Consider the following 21,580-nt stretch of genomic DNA (forward strand, 5'->3'; position numbering starts at 1 on the left):
CAAATATCACCACTCTCCATTTCCAGAACTTTCTCATCCCCCACGGAAACCCTGTACCATTAAATAATGACTTCCTCAGCCCTGGGAACCTCTATTCTACTCTCTGTTTCTATGAATTTGCATAGTCATTGAACCTCACGTAAGTGGAATCATACAATAGTCGTCCTTCTGTGCCTGACTTCTTTCACTTACCATAATGTCCTCAAGGTTTAATCACAAATGGCTGAATAATATCCCATTGTATGTGAACGCTATATTTTGTTTATCCATTCATCTGGGGAAGGATAGTGGTTTTGTTTTGTTTTGTTTTTTATTCTTATGCTTCTAGTAAAGACAATCATATTTCTGATGTCTTAAAGTGACATTTCAGAGACAATAGGACACTGTGTGCCTCCTGAGGCAAAACTATATACCACCTATGAAGCATTCTTGCTAAAAAATTAAATTCAAATCCCTTCGAGCCTCTAGGTTTATCTACCAATTTATAGGAAATACAGAGACCAGAGCATCATATTAAACTATGCCATGGGGAGGCAATCAGCAAAGTCCAGACTGAGAAATATGTAGGATAAAAGACCTACTTTCTTCAACAAATAAATTGCAGAGGGAAAAAGAAAAAAAAAAACACAAAGATTAAAAGATACTTAGATACTTAGGGCCCCTGGGTGGCTCAGTGGGTTAAAGTCTCTGCCTTTAGGTCAGGTCATGATCTCAGAGTCCTGGGATGGAGCCCCGCATTGGGCTCTCTGCTCAGCGGGGAGCCTGCTTCCTCCTCTCTCTCTGCCTGCCTCTCTGCCTACTTGTGATCTCTGTCAAATAAATGAATAAAAATCTTTTTTAAAAAAAGATACTTAGTATTGAAAAGTTTTATTAGGTAACTGCTCTGTGTAGATCTTGATTCAAACGAGCAGTTTAAAAAAAATACGGAGACAATCAGGAATTTGAACGTTGATTATTTGATGATATTAAGGAATGATTGTTTAAAATTCCTAGCTGTGACAATGGTGTTGTGGTTTTGTTTTTAAAAAATAATCTTATCTTGGGGGCGTGGGTAGCTCAGTCAGTTAAGAGCTGGCTCTTAATTTCGGCTCAGGTCATGATCTTAGGGTCAGGAGATCCAGCCCTGAATCCAGCTTTGTGCCCCGCAGGGCATCTGCTCGAGATTCTCTCTCTCCCTCTGCCTCTTCCCTCCCCACCACACATGTGCACGTGCAGTCTTGCTCTCTCTCTATCTTAAATAAATAAATCTTCAAAAAATAATAATAAATTTAAAAAATCTTATCTTTTAGCAATAAATACTGAAATCATTTCCGATGAAATGATATGATATCTGGGAATTGTTTCAAAACCCTACTGGGTAGGAGGGGGGCATAGTTGAAACAAGCTTTCCTATGCTTTCCTATGATTCTATGCATATGACCCGGTGCTCACAAGAAACTGGGACTCCTGGGTGGCTGAGTTGGTTAAGGATCTGCCCTCTGCTCAGGTCATGATCCCTGGGTTCTGGGATCGAGCCCCCATCAGGCTCCCTGCTCAGCAGTGAGTCTCTTCCTCTGCCCTTCTGTCTGATTGCGCTCACACTCTCCCTCTCTGTCTCTCAAATGAATAAAGTAAGTCTAAAAAAAAAAAAAAAGAAAAAGAAACAAGCTTTCCATGGATTGGTAGCTATTAAAATTGTGTGACGGATACTTGGGGATTTATTTTATTATTTGTTTATTTTCCCATGTGTTTGAACTTTCCTCAAATAAAACTTTTTAATGTCATATCATAGGCATGCTCCTTCATTTTGGATTGGTCTTTGGCAAGCGTTCTCTTCTAAGAATTTAGCTTTGAGTTTCCTGGAGAGCATTCTCCACCCACACTCTAAGCTTCTACACAAAGAAATAAAGGATCTTAATAAATGCATTTTGAGGAACAATATTCAAGGGGTGCCTTTGTCATCTGAGCACAATTGTTATCAGGCAGATTTGCAATTCTGTGGGCTTTTAATTTCTTAAAAAAACTTTAAAAGATTTTATTTATTGACAGTGAGAATGTGGGTGTGCATGAGGGAAGGGAAGGGGAGGGGAGGGGAGGGAGGGGAGGGGAGGGCCCAGGGGAAAGGGAGAAGAAGAAGCGGACTCCCTGCTCAGCGTGTTACAGAGGGCGACCCCAGGATCCTGAGATCCTGACCTGAGCCAAAGTCAGATGCTTAACTGACTGAGCCAGCCAGGTGCCCCTCCAAAGGCTTTTTAAAAATCTGGCTCGTGGGGCTCCTGGGTGCCTCAATTGGTTAAGCCACTGCCTTCATGACTCAGGTCATGATCCCAGAGTCCCGGGATCGAGTCCCATATCAGACTTCCCCTGCTCTGCAGAGAGCCTGCTTCTCCCTCTCCTTCTGCTTGCCACTCCCCCTGCTTGTGCTCACTCTCTCTCATTCTGTCAAATAAATACATAAAATCTTTTTTTTTTTTAAAGATTTTATGTATTTATTTGACAGAGAGAGATCACAAGAAGGCAGAGAGGCAGACAGAGAGAGAGGAGGAACCAGGCTCCCCGCTGAGCAGAGAGCCCAATGTGGGACTCGATCCCAGGACCCTGAGATCATGACCTGAGCCGAAGGCAGCGGCTTAACCCACTGAGCCACCCAGGCGCCCCAATACATAAAATCTTAAAAAAAAAAAAAAAAGCTGGATTGCTTTTCTGCGACTCTTTTTGGAAGGTCATGGTGTGGTAGCTTGCCATGTGGCAAGTCCCCTCTTACTTACCATTTGCCATGTCTTGTGAGCCTCACGATTACTCTATGACTTATGTATTATTTTCAGCTCCCATTTTACAGATGAGGAAGTGGATGTTCGGCAAGATTAGTAAGGGCCGACATCGGTTAATCATTTACTATGTGTCAAGCACTAGGCTAATTGTTTCAATGAATTTGCTTGTTTTATCCTTGCACACCCTTATGAGGTAGGCACTATTATTATCCCCTTTTTATAGATGAGGAAATTGAGGCTTACAGACACTAAGGAATTTGCTAGCACTGCTAGAGCAAGTGTCCTCTCCAGCTGTGTGGCTCTGAAGCTCTCCACCCTACCCCGGCCCTAGCCCAACAGAGTGGTTCAGAGCAAGCATCTGGGGCTCTGCTGTTTATTGGTCACGTGGCCTTGGGCACATTATTTCATCTTCCTAAGCCTGGTTCCTAATCTGTAAAATGGGGCGAACAACAGCACCTCCCTAATAGGGTGACTATGAGGACCAAATGAGCCTGTCAAGGGCCTGCCCCCATAGTAAGGACTCAGTTGATGGCAGCGACTTTTATTATCACCAGGTTTCTCTTGGTGGGGATCCTTGATTAAAGTCAGATTGCTTTAGAAGCTCAGGAATCTGGGGTGCCTGGATGGCTCAGTTGTTAAGCATTTGCCTTCAGCTCAGGTCATGATCCCAGTAGTCCTGGGATCGAGTTCAGCATCAGGCTCCCTGTTCAGCAGGAAGCCTGCTTCTCCCTTTCCCTCTGCCTCTCCCACTCCCCCTGTTTGTGTTCCCTCTCTCAACGCGTCTCTCTCTATTAAATAGATTAAAATCTTAAAAAAAAAAAAAAAAGGCTCAGGAATCTTCTGAAATAACTGGCCGTTCCACAGTCGTGGGCTATTCTGTGTGGGCACAGAAATTTTTTTGGCAGGGGGGGGCCAGGGGGGTGGGCGCAGGGGTGCTGGGGCAGCGGAGGGCCGGGGGGGGGGGCACGTGGAGAGGTGCTTTACTTAGAGCCAGGAGAGGGGGTCAGTCTGACCTTCGGGAAGTAAAAGACTAAAAGCCAATTGATCATGCAATAACCAGACACTATAGGTGTTGCTCTGGTGTTTCAAACTATCCTGGTCTTTGAAACTGCTTCCTGGGTCCGGCTAGAGGAGCCCTTAGGAACCCTCACTGGGTGCGACCCCAGGAGTGCCCGAGATGGGGACACATATAAATATAACATGTTAATATGCTATTCATTCCCTGTCCTGTAGTGGAGGGAAGGACAAGGGCTTTGGAGCCCTGGGAAGCTCAGTCTGAATCCTGACTCTACCACTCAGAGAGTACAGAGAGTCACAAATCCATCTGTGCTTAAGTTTGCATAGCTATGAATTAGGAAAGATGTGAGAGTAAAGCTAACAGTTGCAGAATGCTTACTATGTGCTGGGCGCTGTTCTTTTTCTATGTTAACTCATTTAATTCTTTCAAACTTAAGAAACTTTATTTTGGCGGGGGGCACCTGGTGGCTCAGTCATTAAGCATCTGACCTGGGCTTAGGTCATGATTCCAGGGAGGAATCACGGCATGGAGCCCTGCATCAGGCTCCATGCTCAGCAGGAAGCCTGCTTCTCCTTTTCCCACTCCCCCTGCTTGTGTTCCCTCTCTCTCTGCCTCTCTCTCTGTGTGTCAAATAAATAAACAAAATATTTTTTTAATGAAACTTTATTATTTTATTTTATTTTTGTATTTTTTGATTTTTTATTTAAATTCAAGTTAGTTAACATAGACTATTATTAGTTTCAAGGGTAGAATTTACTGATTCTGTGCATATGACCCGGTGCTCATAAGAAACTTTATATTTTTTTAAGACTTTATTTCTTCATTAGACAAAGAGAACACACAAGCAGGGAGAGACACTGAGACAGAGGGAGAAGCAGGCTCCCTGCTGAACTGGGAGCCCAACATGGGGCTCAATCCCAGGACCCTGAGATCATGACCTGAGCTGAAGGCAGACGCTTAACCATCTGAGCCACCCAGGCACCCCAAGAAATTTTATTTATTTTTTTTAAAAGATTTTATTTACTTATTTGACAGAGAGAGAGAGAGCACAAGCAGGGAAAGTGGGAGAGGGAGAAGCAGGCTCCGATGCGAGGTTCTATCCATAGTTTCACCTTTTCCATGATGTCATAGAGTTGGACTCACACAGTATCTAGCCTTTTCAGATTGCCTTCTTTCATTTAGCAATAGGTATTTAAGGTTCCTCCTTGTCTTTTCATGGGTTGATAGCTCATTTCTTTTTAGTGTTGAATGATATTCCCTTGTCTGGATCTACCACAGTTTATCCATTCAGATATTGAAGGATATCTTGGTTGCTTATCTGTTTTGGCCATTTTGAATAAGAGTGGTAAGAGTGTGTTTCATTTTGTAGGAAACTGCCACACTGTCTTCCACAGTGACCTGCACTGCTCTGCATTCCCCACAGCAATGAAGAGGACTTCCTGGTGCAGACCTCCTGAGAGTGCTTGGTTTTGTCAATATTCTGGGTTTTGGCCATTCTAATGGGCGTGTAGTGGAATCTCACTGTTGTTTTAATTTGCATTTTCTTATGACATCTCGCATACAGCATCTTTTCAAATGCTTATTTGCCATCTGTGTGCCTTCTTTGGTGAGGTGTCTATTCAAGTCTTTGGCCCATTTTTTAAATTTTATTTTATTTTTTAAATCTGGAAAGAGAGAAGCAGTCCAGGTTTTTTTTTTTTTTAATTTTATTTATTTATTTGACAGAGAGAGATCACAAGTAGGCAGAGAGGCAGGCAGAGAGAGAGGGGAAAGCAGACTCCCTGCTGGGCAGAGAGCCTGATTCGGGGCTTTGATCCCAGGACCCTGAGATCATGACCTGAGCTGAAGGCAGAGGTCATGAGCCACTGAGCCACCCAGGCACCCCTCTGGCCCATTTTTAAATAGGATTATTTTATTGTTGTGTTTTTTTTTTTTTTTTTTTTAAGATTTTATTTATTTATTTGACAGAGCGATCACAAGTAGGCAGAGAGGCAGGCAGAGAGAGAGGGGGAAGCAGGCTCCCCGCTGAGCAGAGAGCCCGATGCGGGGCTCGATCCTGGGACCCTGGGATCATGATCTGAGCCGAAGGCAGAGGCTTTAACCCACTGAGCCACCCAGGCGCCCCTTATTGTTGTGTTTTAAGTGTTATTCAGATATTTTGAATAATAGTCCTTTATCAGATGAGTCTTTTTTTTTTTTTTTTTAATTTGACAGACAGAGATCACGAATAGGCAGAGAGGCAGGCGGTGGGGTTGTGGAACAGGCTCCTCGCTGAGCAGGGTGCCCGATGTAAGGCTCGATGTCAGGACCCTGAGATCATGACCTGAGCCCAAGGCAGAGGTTTGACCTACTGAGCCACCCAGGTGCCTCCTCAGATGAGTCTTTTACAAATATTCTCTCCCAGTCTGTGGCTCGTAATCTCTTAGTATTATTGTCTTTTTCAGAGCAGAAGTTTTTAATGTTTAAGAAGCTCAGCTTATCAGGGCACCTGGATGGCTCAGTCAGTTGAGCATCTGCCTTCAGCTCAGGTCATGATCTCAGGGTCCTGGAATCAAGCCCTCTGCCACTTCTCCTGCTTGTGTTCCCTCTCTTGCTGTCTCTCTCTCTCTGTCAAATAAATAAATAAAATCTTTAAAAAAAAAAAAAAGTTCAGCTTATCAGTTTTTTGTTTCATGAATCATGCCTTTGGTGTTGTATGTAAAACTCATCACCATAATATCAGCTGTAGCAACATTTTTCTAGATGTGTCTCCTGAGGCAAGGGAAACAAAAGCAAAACAGACTACTGGGACTACATCAAAATAAAAAGCTTATGCACAGTGAAGGAAACAATCAACAAAACTAAAAGGCAACCTACAGAATGGGAAAAGATATTTGCAAATGACATATTCAGTAAAGGCTTAGTATCAAAAATGTATAAAGAACTTAATGCAACTCAACACCAAAAAAACCATATACTCCAATTCAAAATTTGGAAGAAGACATGAATAGGCATTTCCCCAAAGAACACATACAGATGGCCGGCAGGCACATGAAAAGTCACTCGACATCACTCATCATCAGGAAAATGCAGATCAAAACCACAATGAGATGTCACCTCACCCCTGCCAGAACGGCTAAAATATAAAACACAAGAAACAACAAGTGTTGGAGAGAATGTGGAGAAAAAGGAATGCTCATGCACTGTTGGTGGGAGCGTAAACTGGTGTGGCCACTGTGGAAAACAGTACGGTGGTTCCTCAAAAAATTGAAGACAGAATTAGTGTATGAACCAGTAATTCCACTACTGGGTCTTTACCCAAAGAATATGAAATCACTAATTTGAAAAGATATATGGAACCCTGTGTGTATTGGGGTGTTATCTACAATAGCCAAACTATGCAAGCAGCCAAGTGTCCATGGATAGATGAATGGATGAAAAAGAGGTGGTCTGTATATACAATGGAATATTATTTGGCCATCAAAAAGAATTAAAATTTGCCATTTGCAACATGATTGGAGCTAGAGAGTACAATGGTAAGTGAAATAAATCAGCCAGAATAAGACAAATACCATATGATTTCAATCATACGTGGAATTTAAGAAACAAAGCAAACAACGAAAAAAGAGACAAACCAAGAAAGAGACACTTAACTGTAGAGAACAAACTGATGGTTGCCAGAGCGCGGGGTTGGGTGGGGATAGGTGAAGGGAATTAAGAGTACCCTTGTCATGATAAGCACCGAGTAATGTACAGAATTATTGAATCACTATATTATACACCCAAAACTAAACAGAACATTGTATGTACATACATTGGAATTAAAAGTAAATTAAAAAATAAAGGTCGTCTGTGTTCTCACCTATGTTACTTTCTAGCAGTTTTAAAGTTTTGTGCTTTACATTTAGGTCTATGATCCATTTTAATTATTGTAAAAGCTGTAAAGTCTGTGTCTAGATTCATTTTCTTGCCTGTGGATAGCCAGTTGTTCCAGCAACTGGAACTAGAGACTAAAACTAGAGAACTAGAGAACAAAGACTAAACTCATTTAAATTTCAAAATCAACTTTGAGGCACTGCCTTATTTATCCCCATTGCTCAGATGAGCAAACTGAGGCATAGAGTGGTTTTTTTTTTTTTTTTTATCAGTCACCCAGGGCAACACAGGGAGTACTTGACAGGGATCTGAACCCATGTAACCTGACACCAGAGTCCATACACTCAATCCCTATCTACAATAATAGCCTCTTGGTCATAGTTTTTTTGTGAGTAACACAGATGGTTCCTAGCACATAGTAGGTACTCAGGAAGCAGTAATGGTAGCATTGTCCAGCCCAGCCTCCAAGGTTTCACTCAATATCATGTTCTCAGAGAAGCTTTAGTTCATTCCTCCAGGCTAACCAACCAACCATTGGAGGGCTATTTCATCCTAGGGATGACAGACAGCCTATACGCTGCTTACTCCACTGGTGTACCCTACACAGGTCGCTTCCATGTGAATTCCGCCGAGAGGCTCCATGTCTGATTTCTCAGTGTCCCCCACACCGCCAGTTGCCACACTGGGCAGCCTCTCAGTGAAAGTTTGTTTAATTGAGTTGGAGTGGCCTGCTCTTCCTTGACCCAAAATGCGCATCACGGGTGTGGTCTGTTCCTCAGGATATCCAGGCTCTGACTCACATCTTTGCTCCTGAGGCCCCCTTGCTCCAACCTTCCCTGATCTGTCAGATTGGGCCACCCTAGTCTGCAGAAGTTCTCAGTTCCCTCCAAACTCAAGACATAGCGCCTATCTTGGAGGCCTGCTCTCTAAACCCGACTGGCCTCTCCCAGGACATCTGAAATCCCTCTTTGGTGGGTAGAGCAGTTCACTGGATGTTTAGCAGGACATGACAGACCCCAGCGACCTCATTCCAAAAAAGTTATGAAAGGCATTAATCTTAGCATTGTTGGACTGGTTTGGGGGCTAAGTGAGCGTCCCTGAGGGCTGTCTCCTGGGCCCTGGTATACCCCTCAGGCAGCCCCACTTGAGTCAGGGCTCTCTTGGACCAAGCTAACCACAAGCCCGTGTCCGCCTTGGGGAATACGTTCTGCCTGGGCCACCGTGGACATGCCGGCAGTGCCTGCTTTGGACTGAGCCATGTAGCACCATCCAGCAGCGCCCTATGTCCGCATCTGCAGAGCCACCCTGGGATGATGCGACCAGCAAGACTCAAATAAATGCTTCCTTGGACAGCACTGCCCTGCGCAGCACCCTCCTGGACACGGGTCCAGCGGAGGCCATGGGAGGAACCTGTTCTCTCCAGGAGGGCACGGTGCCTGCCCCGGGCGTGCCCAGCGGCCTCCGGTGCCCCGTGCACGCAGGAGTTCCAGGCGGGCCTCTCGCACGCGGACAGAGGGCTCCCAGAGCAGCGCCCCGTGCCCACATGGCCCGTCCTGGAGGCGCGCCCCGCCGCTGCCAAGGAGGCCGGGAGTTTATCCCCAGAGCCGCCAGCAGGGAGCTCCCTTTCGGTTCGGCTCGCGCGGCTGCGGGGGGCGGCGCTGCGCTGCGCCGCGCTGCGCTCCAGCCCGGACCGGGCCGGGGCCGCTGGATGCCGCGTCTCCGCTTCTGCAGCCTGCCGGGCGGGCTCCGGCGGCCGGTGAGCACGGTGCGGCGGGGGCGGCGGCTCGGGGACGGCCCGGGCCCGGTGGGGTGGCCGGGCGGGCTCCGGCCGGGAAGGCGGGCGGGCGGCGGGGCCCGCCGGCTCCTCCTCCCCCACTGTCCCCTGGAAGCGGCGGCCCGGACTCCCGGCTCCGGTCCCCGGCTGCGCGGCGGGGCTCGGCGCCCAGGAACGGGGAACCGACCGGGAGAGGCGGGGAGGGGAGCTCTGGCCCCTTTGGTCGGCTCTGGGGCGCGCGGAGGCAGGGCAGGGTGGCCCTAGGGTTGTGGGGGGGGCGGAATTGAGGGCTTGGGGGAGCCCAGGTGGCCCAGAGCTGCCGGGCGAAGGCTGCAGCCTCCGGGATAGGGGACTTCTCGGGGGCAGGCCCAGGCCCCCCAAACCGAGCGAGCGAGGGAGGCTCTGAGCGAAGCAGCGGGGAAGACGAGCACCTCCACCGAGCCCTTTATCCCTCCCAGCGGCCTTCACCCTTTCACTGCCAGGCCGACTGCGGGCTCCCTCTCAAAGGAGCAGCTGCTAGACAGCTGGCAAAACAATGGAGACCCCGCTTCCCCAGACCCCCTCCCCGGGGATAGAAGATGGGGTGAGCGAATGGGAGGCTTTGGAGACTAGGGAGTGCTGGCTGTCCCCGGTGCCTGGGTGCCTGGTTGCTCACCTCACCTTCCCCTGCAAAGGGGTGGGGTGTGTGTGGGAAGGTCGGACAGCCTGCCCCAGGCCTCTGGGAGCGACTGCCCGGACGCCCCGCCCTGCTAACCTGTCATGCCAGTTGTTTCGCCAATGGGAAGAGGGAGGTGGTAAGGTTAGCTGCTCCCCACCCCCCGTGTTGGGGTGAGGAACGGGTGCTGTTTGGTACCAAGCATGGTGAGGAGTGGGTCTTGTTCCTGGCTGAGATAAGGCCTGCAGGGACATACCACACATGGGGCTTTGTTGGGGGAAGGGAGGGGGGAATGGGGATGTCAACCTTTTGCAAGGCACATGTGTCCTGCTGATTAGTTAGAAAGGCTGCCAGCCAGAATGAACGGGGTGGGGTGGGGGAGAGGCAGGATGGGGTTGGAGGAAGACAGACAGCATGTTTTTTAAGTGGTGCTCCTTTTGCCTGGTCACTTGGCCCATGGGGCATGTGTTTGGCAGTGTCCTCTTGGTTTGTGTTTTGTAGAGAGGCCCCAGGACAATGCTTCCTGGGAGGGGCTTTCCTGCCTAGTGCCTTCCTGCCCTCAGATGGACCCCCCCAAATTATGGAATCAGATTCCCTCCCGCCCTTCACCTGGCCAGTGATTCAGGCTGGTTTGTGTGGGCTCATTTGTCTTTGGAGTACCTGGCATGTGTAGTGCTGAGGAGGCCTTGTAAATCCCCCCAAGGAGAGTGAACTGTCGGAAGTACGCATGTAATGTGTCTGTGCTGGAAGGGAGGGAAGGTCAACCAGCAGGTAAAGAGTGAGATTGCTTTAGCCAGACGTTGAATCCAGGCAGTCAGGCTGCCTTTCCATGTGCTTATGAGATCTGGAGCCCTTTTCTTGGGCAGGTTGGTTTCCTGTTGTCATGGCAATGGGCCAGGCCTTGTCTAACTTTCCCCACCCTTTTGGTTCAGAAGCTACTTTCTATTTGGGGATATTGAAAGTTGCTCTCCTGAGGTCTCTGGCTTCCTGACAGACCTCACTGGCTCTTTGTCAGTGGCCTGCCACCTCCTCAGCTTCCCCTCTGTCCTTTTGTGATGAGGGTTTTCCAGGAAACATCCTCCTGGTTGCTGGACATGGCTAATTATATATAGCCTGGGGTGTGCTTGTCCATTTGGGGTTGGGGACATTGGTGTGCTGGGGCAGGGGCCTCGATTTCAGGAAGGTGACAGGGGAAGCTATTGTGTTGGAGGGTTAGGACAATGAGAAGGGTCACAGGTGGGGGTGGGTGGGATAGAGCGCTGGTGGTCACTTCCTTTGAACTTTGAACTGTTGATGACCTGGTGCCTGGCAGCTCTGAGAATCTAGTTTGTTTACGCTCTCCAAGCCTGGCTCAGGTGCCAGGGTGTGTGCCTGAAGGCTTCCTCAGGTGCCCCAGGCTCTCCTCAGAAGTCCTCACTGTGGATTGTGCCCTTCCTGACTTTCCTGCCCAGTCCCTCAGCCTCACTCCCTGGCAGCCCAGGGAAGCCAGCCTGGAGCTGGAGCCCCCTTCACCGGCCCAACTCCAGGCTGCTCATGAAGGGGTGCATGTGTCTTCAGAAATTGGGCCTGATACATCCAGGGTCCCCCAGAGGCAGGTCCCCGAAGGTGGACTGGGTGGGGCAGAAGTGAGGCTAGCGTGAAAAGGAGAATCCACCCAGTTCGGGTGGAGCAGGGAGTTGCTGGAATTCAGGAAACCTTGATCCACACTTGGTGTGTCACAGGTCTCCAGAGCAGCAGGGCGGTTCTGGTTCCTTCAAACCTGAGGTCTGTACTCCTCCCACCCCTCCACCCCCCCACCACCAGACACCCCTCACCTGAAGTGGACACCACGGACTGGACCTCCATCACCCGGGTCTTGTGAGCTGGGTCCTGCTGGTGGCTCTGGGCCCCAGGTCTCGTCCCAGGCCTCTCCTAAGTGTGGTGGGTAAAGCTGAGGGGCTCTAGCCTAGCGTAGTTTAAAGGTTCAAGGGTGTGAGAGTGGTTCCCCCAGAACTGGGGCTGGGAGGCTTGATGGAGCTTTGAAGCTCTACTTTGGGTCAGGCTCGTGGGTGCTTGAGGATCTGCTCACTCTGCCCCCACCTCTATCACCATAGGTTAGGGTTAGGAGGGGCGGGGAGCAGAACTGGAAAGCCTCCACTCCTCTCCCCACCTCCCTTTCCTTGAGGTGGGACCTGCGTGGCTTGTTAATTATCCATACTCCCTTGATGGTTCAAAGAGCTTACAGTCAGGCAGGACTTTAAACTGTGGACTGAGGTTTTTACAGGGCCCAGGGCCCTTTCTCTCTGCCAGGCACTTTACCATCACTTACAAGGGATTCTTTATGTTATTCTCGGAGATTCAGAGATGTTGGATGATGGGCTCAAGGTCACACAGCAAACACAGTCAGGGCAGGATTAGAACCTTTGCAATTTAGAGTTGAACAGAGTAAGTCTCCAGCAAAGGCAACGCTTGCGGCCAAGTCTGAAGTCTCAGGCCCACGGAGATTTTATAATTGAAATAGCTGAGGCCTACAGAGGGGAAAGGACTTGCTCAAGGTCACACAGAAGGGAGGGGGGAGTGGTGTTCCCTGAGTTCAGCGCCCAGCCGGCTGCGGCAAACCCCACGGGAAGCCGAGGAGGTGCACCTAGAGGAGCAGCGGAGCACTCGGCCGCGCCGCTGGCACGTCTCCCGCTGTCGTTCCTCCCGGGGCCTGCGGGATCCCTGTGTTCCGGGGGAGACGGTAAGCGGCGGGAGGCACCGCGGGCCTGCGGCTGCCTGGAAATGCTCGGCGCCGCGGTTTCCGAGGGAGCGGGAGCGGGAGCCGGCGGGCGGACTGATGTCATGTGAGAAGCGTGCAGTCGGAGCGAGCACACCTGGAGCCAGATAAGCTCCGTGTGACCTGGCAGTGAGTCACGGGGTGCTGCGGAGCTCTTAGCGCTACCCGTCGGGAAGAGGCTCGGTGGCAGCGGCCGGCGTCACCCTGCGCTACTCGGTGGAGGCGGCCCCCCACTCGCCCTGCCCCGCCGCCGGGGCGGGTCAGGTGCCGCGCGAGCCCCGCCGGGTCGTCTTTACAATCCTCCTTGCGGGACTGGCGCCGAAAAAGGACTCTAGGCTGTAGGAAACGGCCGCTTAGGGAGGTCAGAGGCCAAGGGAGAGAGGCCGGCTCTCTTGGGAAAGTATTTCCTTTGTATTTATTTATGAGTGTGGTCTGGGAGTGGGGTGTGGGGGACTGACCCTTTTTAGTGTCCACCCACAGCAGCCAAGTCTGGGTGCCTTGTCTTGGGATTCTAACGTTATAGTTTCCATTTCCTGGGGTTTCTACTTTGCCAGCTGCAGGGTGACCCATTTAAATCTGTCCCCTCTTAAAGCCACAAGACACTAGTGAGATCTATTTTAACCAAGTCCCCCAAGTCACTGAAACTTTAGCGAGGCATGAGATGGCAAGTCTTGAACCTGCCCTTTGCAAATTTGGTTCACAGTTCTCACGCTAAATGGATTGTCAAGCTTTTCTTTTTTTCTTTTTCTGTCCTTCTTTTTAATCTTTAAAAATAGCAAGATTAACATATTCTGGGAAAAGGTTTAATTCCTAGGAAGTCTATTAGATAAAAAGCTAAAGTGGTATTTCCCGTTTGCTCCAACTGCACAAAAACCCCAGACAAAATTATGTAATGGATATTATATATATGGGTACATATGATACATATTTATGATAGATTTATATATAACATTATATTACATGATACAATTTAATATAAATATAAATTTTTTTTCTGTAGGAAATAAAGAGCATACAGAAAAGTAGAAGTATATATAATCCACTATCTAAAGTATATATAATCCACTATCTAAAGTCCCTAGGCCTAGATACACACACACACACACGCTAAATATTCTCATTGTAAAAAAAATAGAACAATACAGATGAAACACCAATCTGCTCTGACTCTTCTAAAATCTGTCTCTTCCCGAAAGCATACATTTTTCTATGCATATGCAAATATTGCACATACATAATACATAATGCACATACATATATAATGCACATGCATATATGTACACACATAAACATAGTTTTTAAAATATATTATTTTAAAAATTAAATATTATCTGAAAACTTGGTTTTTTTCACTTAACAGTATAGTATTGAGTCTTTCCAGGTGGGTGTATACAGATATCCTTCATTCTTTTTTTAAAATTTTTTTTAAAAGATTTTACTTATTTGACAGAGACACAAGTGAGAGAGGGAACATAAGCAGGGAGAGTGGGAGAGGTAGAAGCAGGCTTCCTGCTGCGGGGCTCAAACCCAGGACCATGGGATCATGACCTGAGCAGAAGGCAGGTGCCTAATGGCTGAACCACCCAGGCGCCTCTCCTTCATTCTTTTTAATAACTGCCCAGTTCTATAATTTAGCTCTTCCTCCAGTGACAGACCTTTATATTGACAGAATTTTACAATTGCAAACAATGATGCAAAGATGAGCCATGTTTCTTGTGTGAACATATCTGTCGAGGTCCTGTATGTGGAATTGCCTAGAATATGTACATTAAAATATTTTCACAGATACCACCAACTTGCCCTCCCTACACCAATTTATACTCCCAGTAACACACATGAGCTACCTTGCTTCCTATCTTCTATTTGATTGATGTTACTAATAATGGTGGTTTTTACTAAACTGTTAAGTGAACAGTAGTATACCTCTGTGTTCTTTCATGTGTGTGCAGATAAGACTGAGGCTGAAAATCTGTTCGTGTCTGTTGGCCATTTGTATTTCAACAGCTATGAATTGCCTGTACTTAGTCTTGGCAGTAGTTACCTGGGCCCTCTGAACTTGAACCAGTGTGCTCTGGCTTGGCCATGTGCTCACGGGATTGCCTTCACCTCTTTGGGCTGTACTTTTTTCCATATACAAAGGCTCTGTCCAGCATTAAGGTTTATGTGTGGATTTATTCTAGTCACACTAGGGCTGAGGTGCACACTTTGTGGACCTTATGCTGTTTGTCATCCCATTTAGATGATAAAAATGTGCCCTGCTGTGATTGGGTACTATTCTCGAGGGCCTACTCTGGGCTGGGGTTATCTGGAGGGCTTATAGACCAATTTCATTCAGTTCCCATGCTGTATGTGGTAGGTGCTGTTATTACCCCATTTTACAAATGGGAAAACAGAGGCACAGAGGTGTGAAGTGGCTTTCCCAAGATTGCATAGCTGTTACCCTGGATTTGGTCCTAGGTTTGCTGCCTGACATCTGAAGCCTTTCTTGAGTTTCACTTATCTTTATTTATTGAATTTATTTTTTGAGGCGGGGGAGAGGCAAAGGGAGAGAGAAAATCTCAAGCAGGCTCCACACTGGACCAGGGACATGACCTGGACACAGGGCTCCATCCCACAACCCTGAGATCATGACCTGAGCCAAAATCAAGAGTCAGACACTTAACCAATGGAACAGCCCAGACCAGCATATCTTGCCTCAAATACTTTAGTGTACATATCATTAAGCAGACTTCAGTGTTTGTTTACAATTCTTTTTTCTTTTGAGTGAATACTTCACATAATGAGAGGCACAAATCTTTTTTTTTAAGATTTTTATTTATTTATTTGACAGAGAGATACAGAGCACAAGTAGAGCAGCAGGGAGAGGGAGAAGCAGGTTCTCTGCTGAGCAGGGAGCTGGAAGTGGGGCTCCACCCCAGAATCCTGGGATCATAACCTGAGCCAAAGGCAGAAGCTTAACCTATTCAGCCACCCAGGCATCCCTGAAATGCACAGATCTTATGCATGCTATTTGATAACTGTTGGCAAACGTATACACCTGTCAATCCAAATCCCTATCGAGATAATTAAGGTAATATGAACATCACTCCAGAAAGTTCCCTCATGCCCTTTTCCAGGTAATTCCTACCCCTACCCCCTTCCTCAGCATCCAGAGGTAATCAGTGTTCTGATTTTTTTTCACCATAGCTTATTTTTATCTATCCACATCTGTGGCTTACAGTGGCTTTACCTCCTTCCTGATAAACCCATCGTAACTCGAAAATACCTTAAGTCGAGAATGCATTTAATCCACCTAACCTACCAAATTTAGGTTAGCCTACCCTCCCTGAAATGTGTTCAGAACACCTTCATCAGGCTACAGTTGGGCTGAATCATCTAGCACAAAGCCTATGTTATGATCAAGTATTGACTATCTCATGTAATTGCTTGCACACTGTGCTGAAAGTGAAGACAGAATGGTACAGCACGGGTACAGAATGGCTGTCAGCGTTTCATTTGTTTACCCCTATGATCACATGGCTGCCTGGGAGCTGCGTCTTCTGCCACTCCCCAGCATCCCTAGGGAGCCTCTCACTGCATATCGCTACGTCAGGACAAGATCCAAATTCAAAATGTGAAGAATGAGTTTTATTGAGTGCAAATTGCTTTCACACATGTGTAGTGTCAAGTCAAAAAATTGGTAAGTCGAACCATTGTAAGTCAGGGACCATCTGTACTAGAATTTCATATTAATAGTACTATACTAGTATGTACTCTGTTGTCAAAGCCTTCTTTTGCTGTCATTTGACCCTCTGTTTTTGAGATTCATCCCTGTTGTGTGGATCAGTGATTGCTTCCTTTTGCTTGCTGTGTAGTATTCCATTGTATGAATATGTAAATTGTTTCTCTGGTTGTTGAACTGGTCGGTGCGTATTGGAGTCAAATGGTCCTTGCTCTCAAGATGCTTTCTTTCCTTTTTTTTTATGGTTTTATTTATTTATTTGATAGACAGAGATCACAAGTAGGCAGAAAGGCAGGCAGAGAGAGGAGAGGAAGGGAAGCAGGCTCCGTGCTGAGCAGAGAGCCCAATGTGGGGCTTGATCCCAGGACCCTGGGACCATGACCCGAGCCGAAGGCAGAGGCTTTAACCCACTGAGCCACCCGGGCACCCCCCTCAAGACACTTTCTGTCCTAACATACTAAGGCCTCTGAGTTGACCAAGTGGATTATACTTTGCGGTGATTTGGGGAGCAGCAAGGTCACAATGATGTAGGTATAGACCCTAACTTATATGCATACCTTTCCTCGACGTAAAATTAGGAAAGGCCCCCTGGAATAGGCTCAGGGGAAAAAGCCAGAGAAGGAGGTCAGAAAACTGTAAGGTTCCCTTCGTGAGACAGGGTAAGAGATGAAGGGGAGCCCAGAATGAAGAATGGGAAGGTGCTGATATCATCCCTGCTGGAGTCTTTGGGCCCGGGGACAAGAGATGCTGAAAAGTCCAAGGTCTACAAGAAGGTGACAGAGCCCCAGGGTCCAGCAGAGTGGGCTCCAAGGAACAGAGGAGCAGCAGTGCCTGTACTGGGGGTCTGACACTGGACAGGAGGTCGCAGGTGGCTCTAGACAGGTGGCACAGGAGAAAACCCAGGCCACAGCCAGGCAGTTGTAGGGATGACAGTGGGTAAGGGGTACCTTGGGAGCCGTGTGCATGACTTTGGCAGGACAGGGGTGCTGAGGGGAGTCCTGAAATGGACTCAGTCTCCAGAGGCTCCAGGGTTGGGATGAGAGGGGTAACTTCGGCAGCAAGTTAATAAACAACCTGTGTCCACAAGAGACTTAGATAGTTGGAATTTTCGAGCTAGAAGAGACCTAGGTCATCCTGTCCAGCTTTGAGCAAAGTGACAGGCTGAAGGTCCCCTGGTGATCTCTTGGCAGATCTGGGCCTAGATAGCAAAACCGCTAACCTTCCTGGCCAGCGGTTACCGCCACCCCCATACTGCTACTCTAGGGCTGACTGTGTGCGGTTCCTATCCGTCACAATGGCAGTGAGGGGCAAGCTTTTGCCAAGACAGGGATTTCCATGAAATTACTTCTCAGGGACCTTTCCAGCCCCAAAATTCTAGAATTCTGGGGCCTGTGGTCCGTTGGTACTGCTCAGATGTCTAGTCCCCACCCAGCAGAGTCGGGATTGGGTAAGGATTACAGAGTAAGAATTGAAGACCAAAAGAGGTGTCTTGCCGGGATAGCGTGGGTAGGCAGCTGGGTTCTCATGGTTGGGCTGAAGCTGAGGCCAGTGGACACATTTGTCCCCTTCCAGTCCCTAAGGTGGGTTTCTTTCTTCATTTCCCACATGGGTGTCTTTGGAGCCATCTTCTAAATCAGTCCTTTTTTTAGAGAGAGAGAGAGAGAGAGTGAGTGCAAGCGTGGGGGTGGGGTAGGTAGAGGGAGAGGAAGAAAGAAAATTTTAAGCACTCTCCATGCTGAGCCTGGAACCTGACACGGGACTCCTTCCCACAACCCTGAGATCATGACCTGAGCCGAAATTAAGAGTCGGATGCTTTAGCAACTGAGCCACCCAGGCGCCCCTAAATCAGCCTTTTAAGACAGTGTGGGTAGTGTTGGGTGGAGGCAGTGACCACCAGAAGATCCCACATTCTGTTATATGGTAGGTCTGTGCCCCACCCCATCAGCATTCAGGAGAAAAGAGAGAGAGAGACTCCCCAGGTCAAAATAGAGCCCTGAAGAGGGTAGCCCCCCCCCCCAAATCAGCTCAGACTCAGCTGGACAGGGCTGCCCCTGGCTTCGCACTTCTGGGGCCCCAGACTTCCTGTCTTCCTATGTCTCCCAGGTACTATGTTGTATGGAGCATTTTGAACCAAAAAGTCCAGAGGGAACTTTGTTCTACTAGGTAGAAATAGGTCAGGGGGTCAAGGGGTGCCTGTTAGGCCCACAGGGAGCTAGTAACTGGGCCAGATTCCCCACCTCTTTGGATATGCTCTGCAATTAAAGATTTTTCTAGAATTCACTGCCCAGTTCAATAGCCAGTAGCTGTTGAATACTTGAAATATAGTTATTCTGAATTAAGATGTGCTCTGAGTGTAGAAATCACATGGGACATTGCAGCCTTCTTATGGAAAAGAGAATGTAAAATATCTTGATAATTTTCATGTAGATTACATGACACTGTCTTGGATATATTTACATGAAAGTATATCATTAAAGCTAATGATGTACTTCTTACCTTTTCTTCTTAGCTTTTTTCTTCTTACCTTTTTTAGTGTGGCTGCTAGGAAATTTTAAGTCACACCTGGGACTTGAATCATATTTCTGTGATGAGCGCTGCTCTGGGAAGGATACATCGATCTCTCAGGAACCTCATGGGTCAGGGTGCTGGACGGGGAGAAGGCAATTAGCCAGAGCCACCAGGACCCTTGGGAGTTCCTGGCCTTGATGTTCCCCTAGGCATTGTATCAGGGATAGGGGTCCCTCTCAGTAAGTTGGGGAGGCTGGAGGGCCTTGCTTGGTTGTGGCGGTGGGGTACACAGACAGGAAAGGCCTCTCCAGGGCCTCACAGAAGGTCATTGCTGGAAGAAGTGAGCTCGTTGGTCATGTGTCTGGAACTCGGAGGGGGAGGCCTTCTTGGAGAAAGAAAAAAATTGCACTTAATTTCTAATTAGATGGTATGGCCTACTTCTGCTCCTTGTTCCCAGCTGGTTAGAACGTGTTCCCTAGCTTGCAACTCCACCCCCACCAGGTCTTTCTCAGTCCTGTCCCGAGTCAGGTGCCCACCGTGGGTGCAGGTGTCCGGGAGCTGGCTTGTCTCTTGGGCTGCCACAACTTTCTTCCCAAGGCTATATTTAGTTGTTGGTCTGGGGAAAAGGATATGAGTTTTTCAGGATCCTGTTTATCCAGCAGACCCAACCCCCCACCTCTCAGCTGTCTGTCCTCTGTCCAGTCTGGAACTTCCCCTTCCCTCCCTGCTTCACTTGGGGCGCCATGGGCCCCGAGAGAAAACTGTATTTGCCGCCAACTAGCCAGGTGACAGCTAACATATACTTAATTTTCTGCACCCTATTTTCTCATTTGTAGAGATAATGATACCTGCCTCGCGGGGAGGCTGCGAGGCTCAAATGAGAGTGTGGGTCACGCGCCCGGCAGCTGGAAGTCACAAAATAAGGATTGGTGCTCTGAGCTTCTCCTTCTTCCTTTGTGTTGAATCTTGAGTCAGGCCCCAGGTCGCCTTGATGGCACCGTCCTGCCAGGAGGTCCGAGCTCTGGGAGCCACTTCGGTGTACACCTATCAGGGATAAAAGGCGATGACAGGCTCTGGAGTTTGCATTTTTACAACCCTTATCAAAACCTCAAGTTTCCTTATTTGTGAAATGGGGGTAATCGCAGACCTTCCCGTAGCAGTACTGTGAGGATTAACTTAACAGAGACCGTATTGTATCCAGCCAAGCACCTGGCACAGAGTGAGCCCGCTGTCGGTGAGGGGGAGCTGTGCTCATTAGTTCACCTTGTCTGGACTAGAGACACGGGAAGAGGCTCTACACAAATAATGTCTCTCTCTCTCTCTCTCTCTCTCTCCACTTATGTTTGCAGCAGCAAGGTGGGGTACAAGCGCCCTGTGCTAAGTACCCGTAATCCTCCGGGGGTGCCCCCCCAAAGCAACACCCCACCATGTTTAACCTAATGAAGAAAGACAAGGACAAAGATGGTGGGCGGAAGGAGAAGAAGGAGAAGAAGGAGAAGAAGGAGCGGATGTCGGCCGCGGAGCTGAGGAGCCTCGAGGAGATGAGCCTGCGTCGCGGCTTCTTCAACCTGAACCGCTCCTCCAAACGTGAGTCCAAGACACGCTTGGAAATCTCCAACCCCATCCCCATCAAGGTGGCCAGCGGCTCTGACCTGCACCTGACTGACATCGACTCCGACAGCAACAGGGGCAGCGTTATCCTGGACTCAGGCCACCTGAGCACCGCCAGCTCAAGCGATGACCTCAAGGGCGAGGAAGGCAGCTTCCGGGGCTCGGTGCTGCAGCGGGCGGCCAAGTTCGGCTCCCTGGCCAAGCAGAACTCACAGATGATCGTCAAGCGCTTCTCCTTCTCCCAGCGGAGCCGGGATGAGAGTGCTTCAGAGACCTCCACCCCTTCCGAACACTCTGCTGCCCCATCCCCGCAGGTGGAGGTGAGGACCCTCGAGGGACAGCTGGTGCAGCATCCTGGCTCTGGCCTCACTCGGCCAGGGCCCCGGTCACGGGTCCCGGAGCTGGTGACGAAAAGGTTCCCAGCTGACCTGCGCTTGCCCCCCGTGGTGCCCTTGCCACCGCCCGCCCTCCGGGAGCTGGAGCTGCAGCGGAGGCCCACTGGAGACTTCGGCTTCTCCCTGCGCCGCACGACCATGCTGGATCGGGGTCCCGAGGGCCAGGTCTACCGGAGGGTGGTTCACTTTGCTGAGCCCGGCGCGGGCACCAAGGACCTGGCCCTGGGGTTGGTGCCAGGTGACCGGTTGGTGGATATTAATGGGCACAACGTGGAGAGCAAGTCCAGGGACGAGATCGTGGAGATGATCCGGCAGTCTGGGGACAGCGTGCGGCTCAAGGTGCAACCCATCCCGGAGCTCAGTGAGCTGAGCCGGAGCTGGCTGCGGAGCGGCGACGGACCCCGCAGGGAGCCAGCTGATGTGAGTGTCCCCCTGTGCAGCTGGGCCGGAGCCAGGATTGGGAACTGTACTTGGGTGGATGACTGGGGTACCCAGGAGCTGTGAAGTTGTGCCACTTCTTGGCCCCAGCGACAACTTA

At 48.9% G+C, this 21,580-nt stretch overlaps 1 protein-coding gene across 12 annotated transcripts in view; it reads left to right on the forward strand.

Moving 5' to 3' along the window:
* Window positions 1–9,317: 9,317 nt before the first annotated feature.
* The window catches only part of MYO18A (myosin XVIIIA), a 94,802-nt gene continuing 82,539 nt past the window's right edge, over window positions 9,318–21,580 (forward strand). For 9 of the 12 annotated variants that reach the window (XM_044248256.1, XM_044248264.1, XM_044248260.1 and 6 more), the window contains exons 1-2: window positions 9,318–9,379; window positions 20,386–21,462. In XM_044248256.1, the coding sequence (XP_044104191.1) occupies window positions 20,464–21,462 (999 nt within the window). In that variant the 5' untranslated portion in view covers window positions 9,318–9,379; window positions 20,386–20,463. Of the gene's footprint in view, window positions 9,389–11,788; window positions 11,817–20,385; window positions 21,463–21,580 lie in introns of those variants that run through there. The other 3 variants (XM_044248258.1, XM_044248259.1, XM_044248257.1) reach the window with 3 other exon arrangements.

Source organism: Neovison vison, chromosome 5, assembly GCF_020171115.1.
Source record: "Neovison vison isolate M4711 chromosome 5, ASM_NN_V1, whole genome shotgun sequence".
NCBI classification, from domain to species: Eukaryota; Metazoa; Chordata; class Mammalia; order Carnivora; family Mustelidae; genus Neogale; species Neogale vison.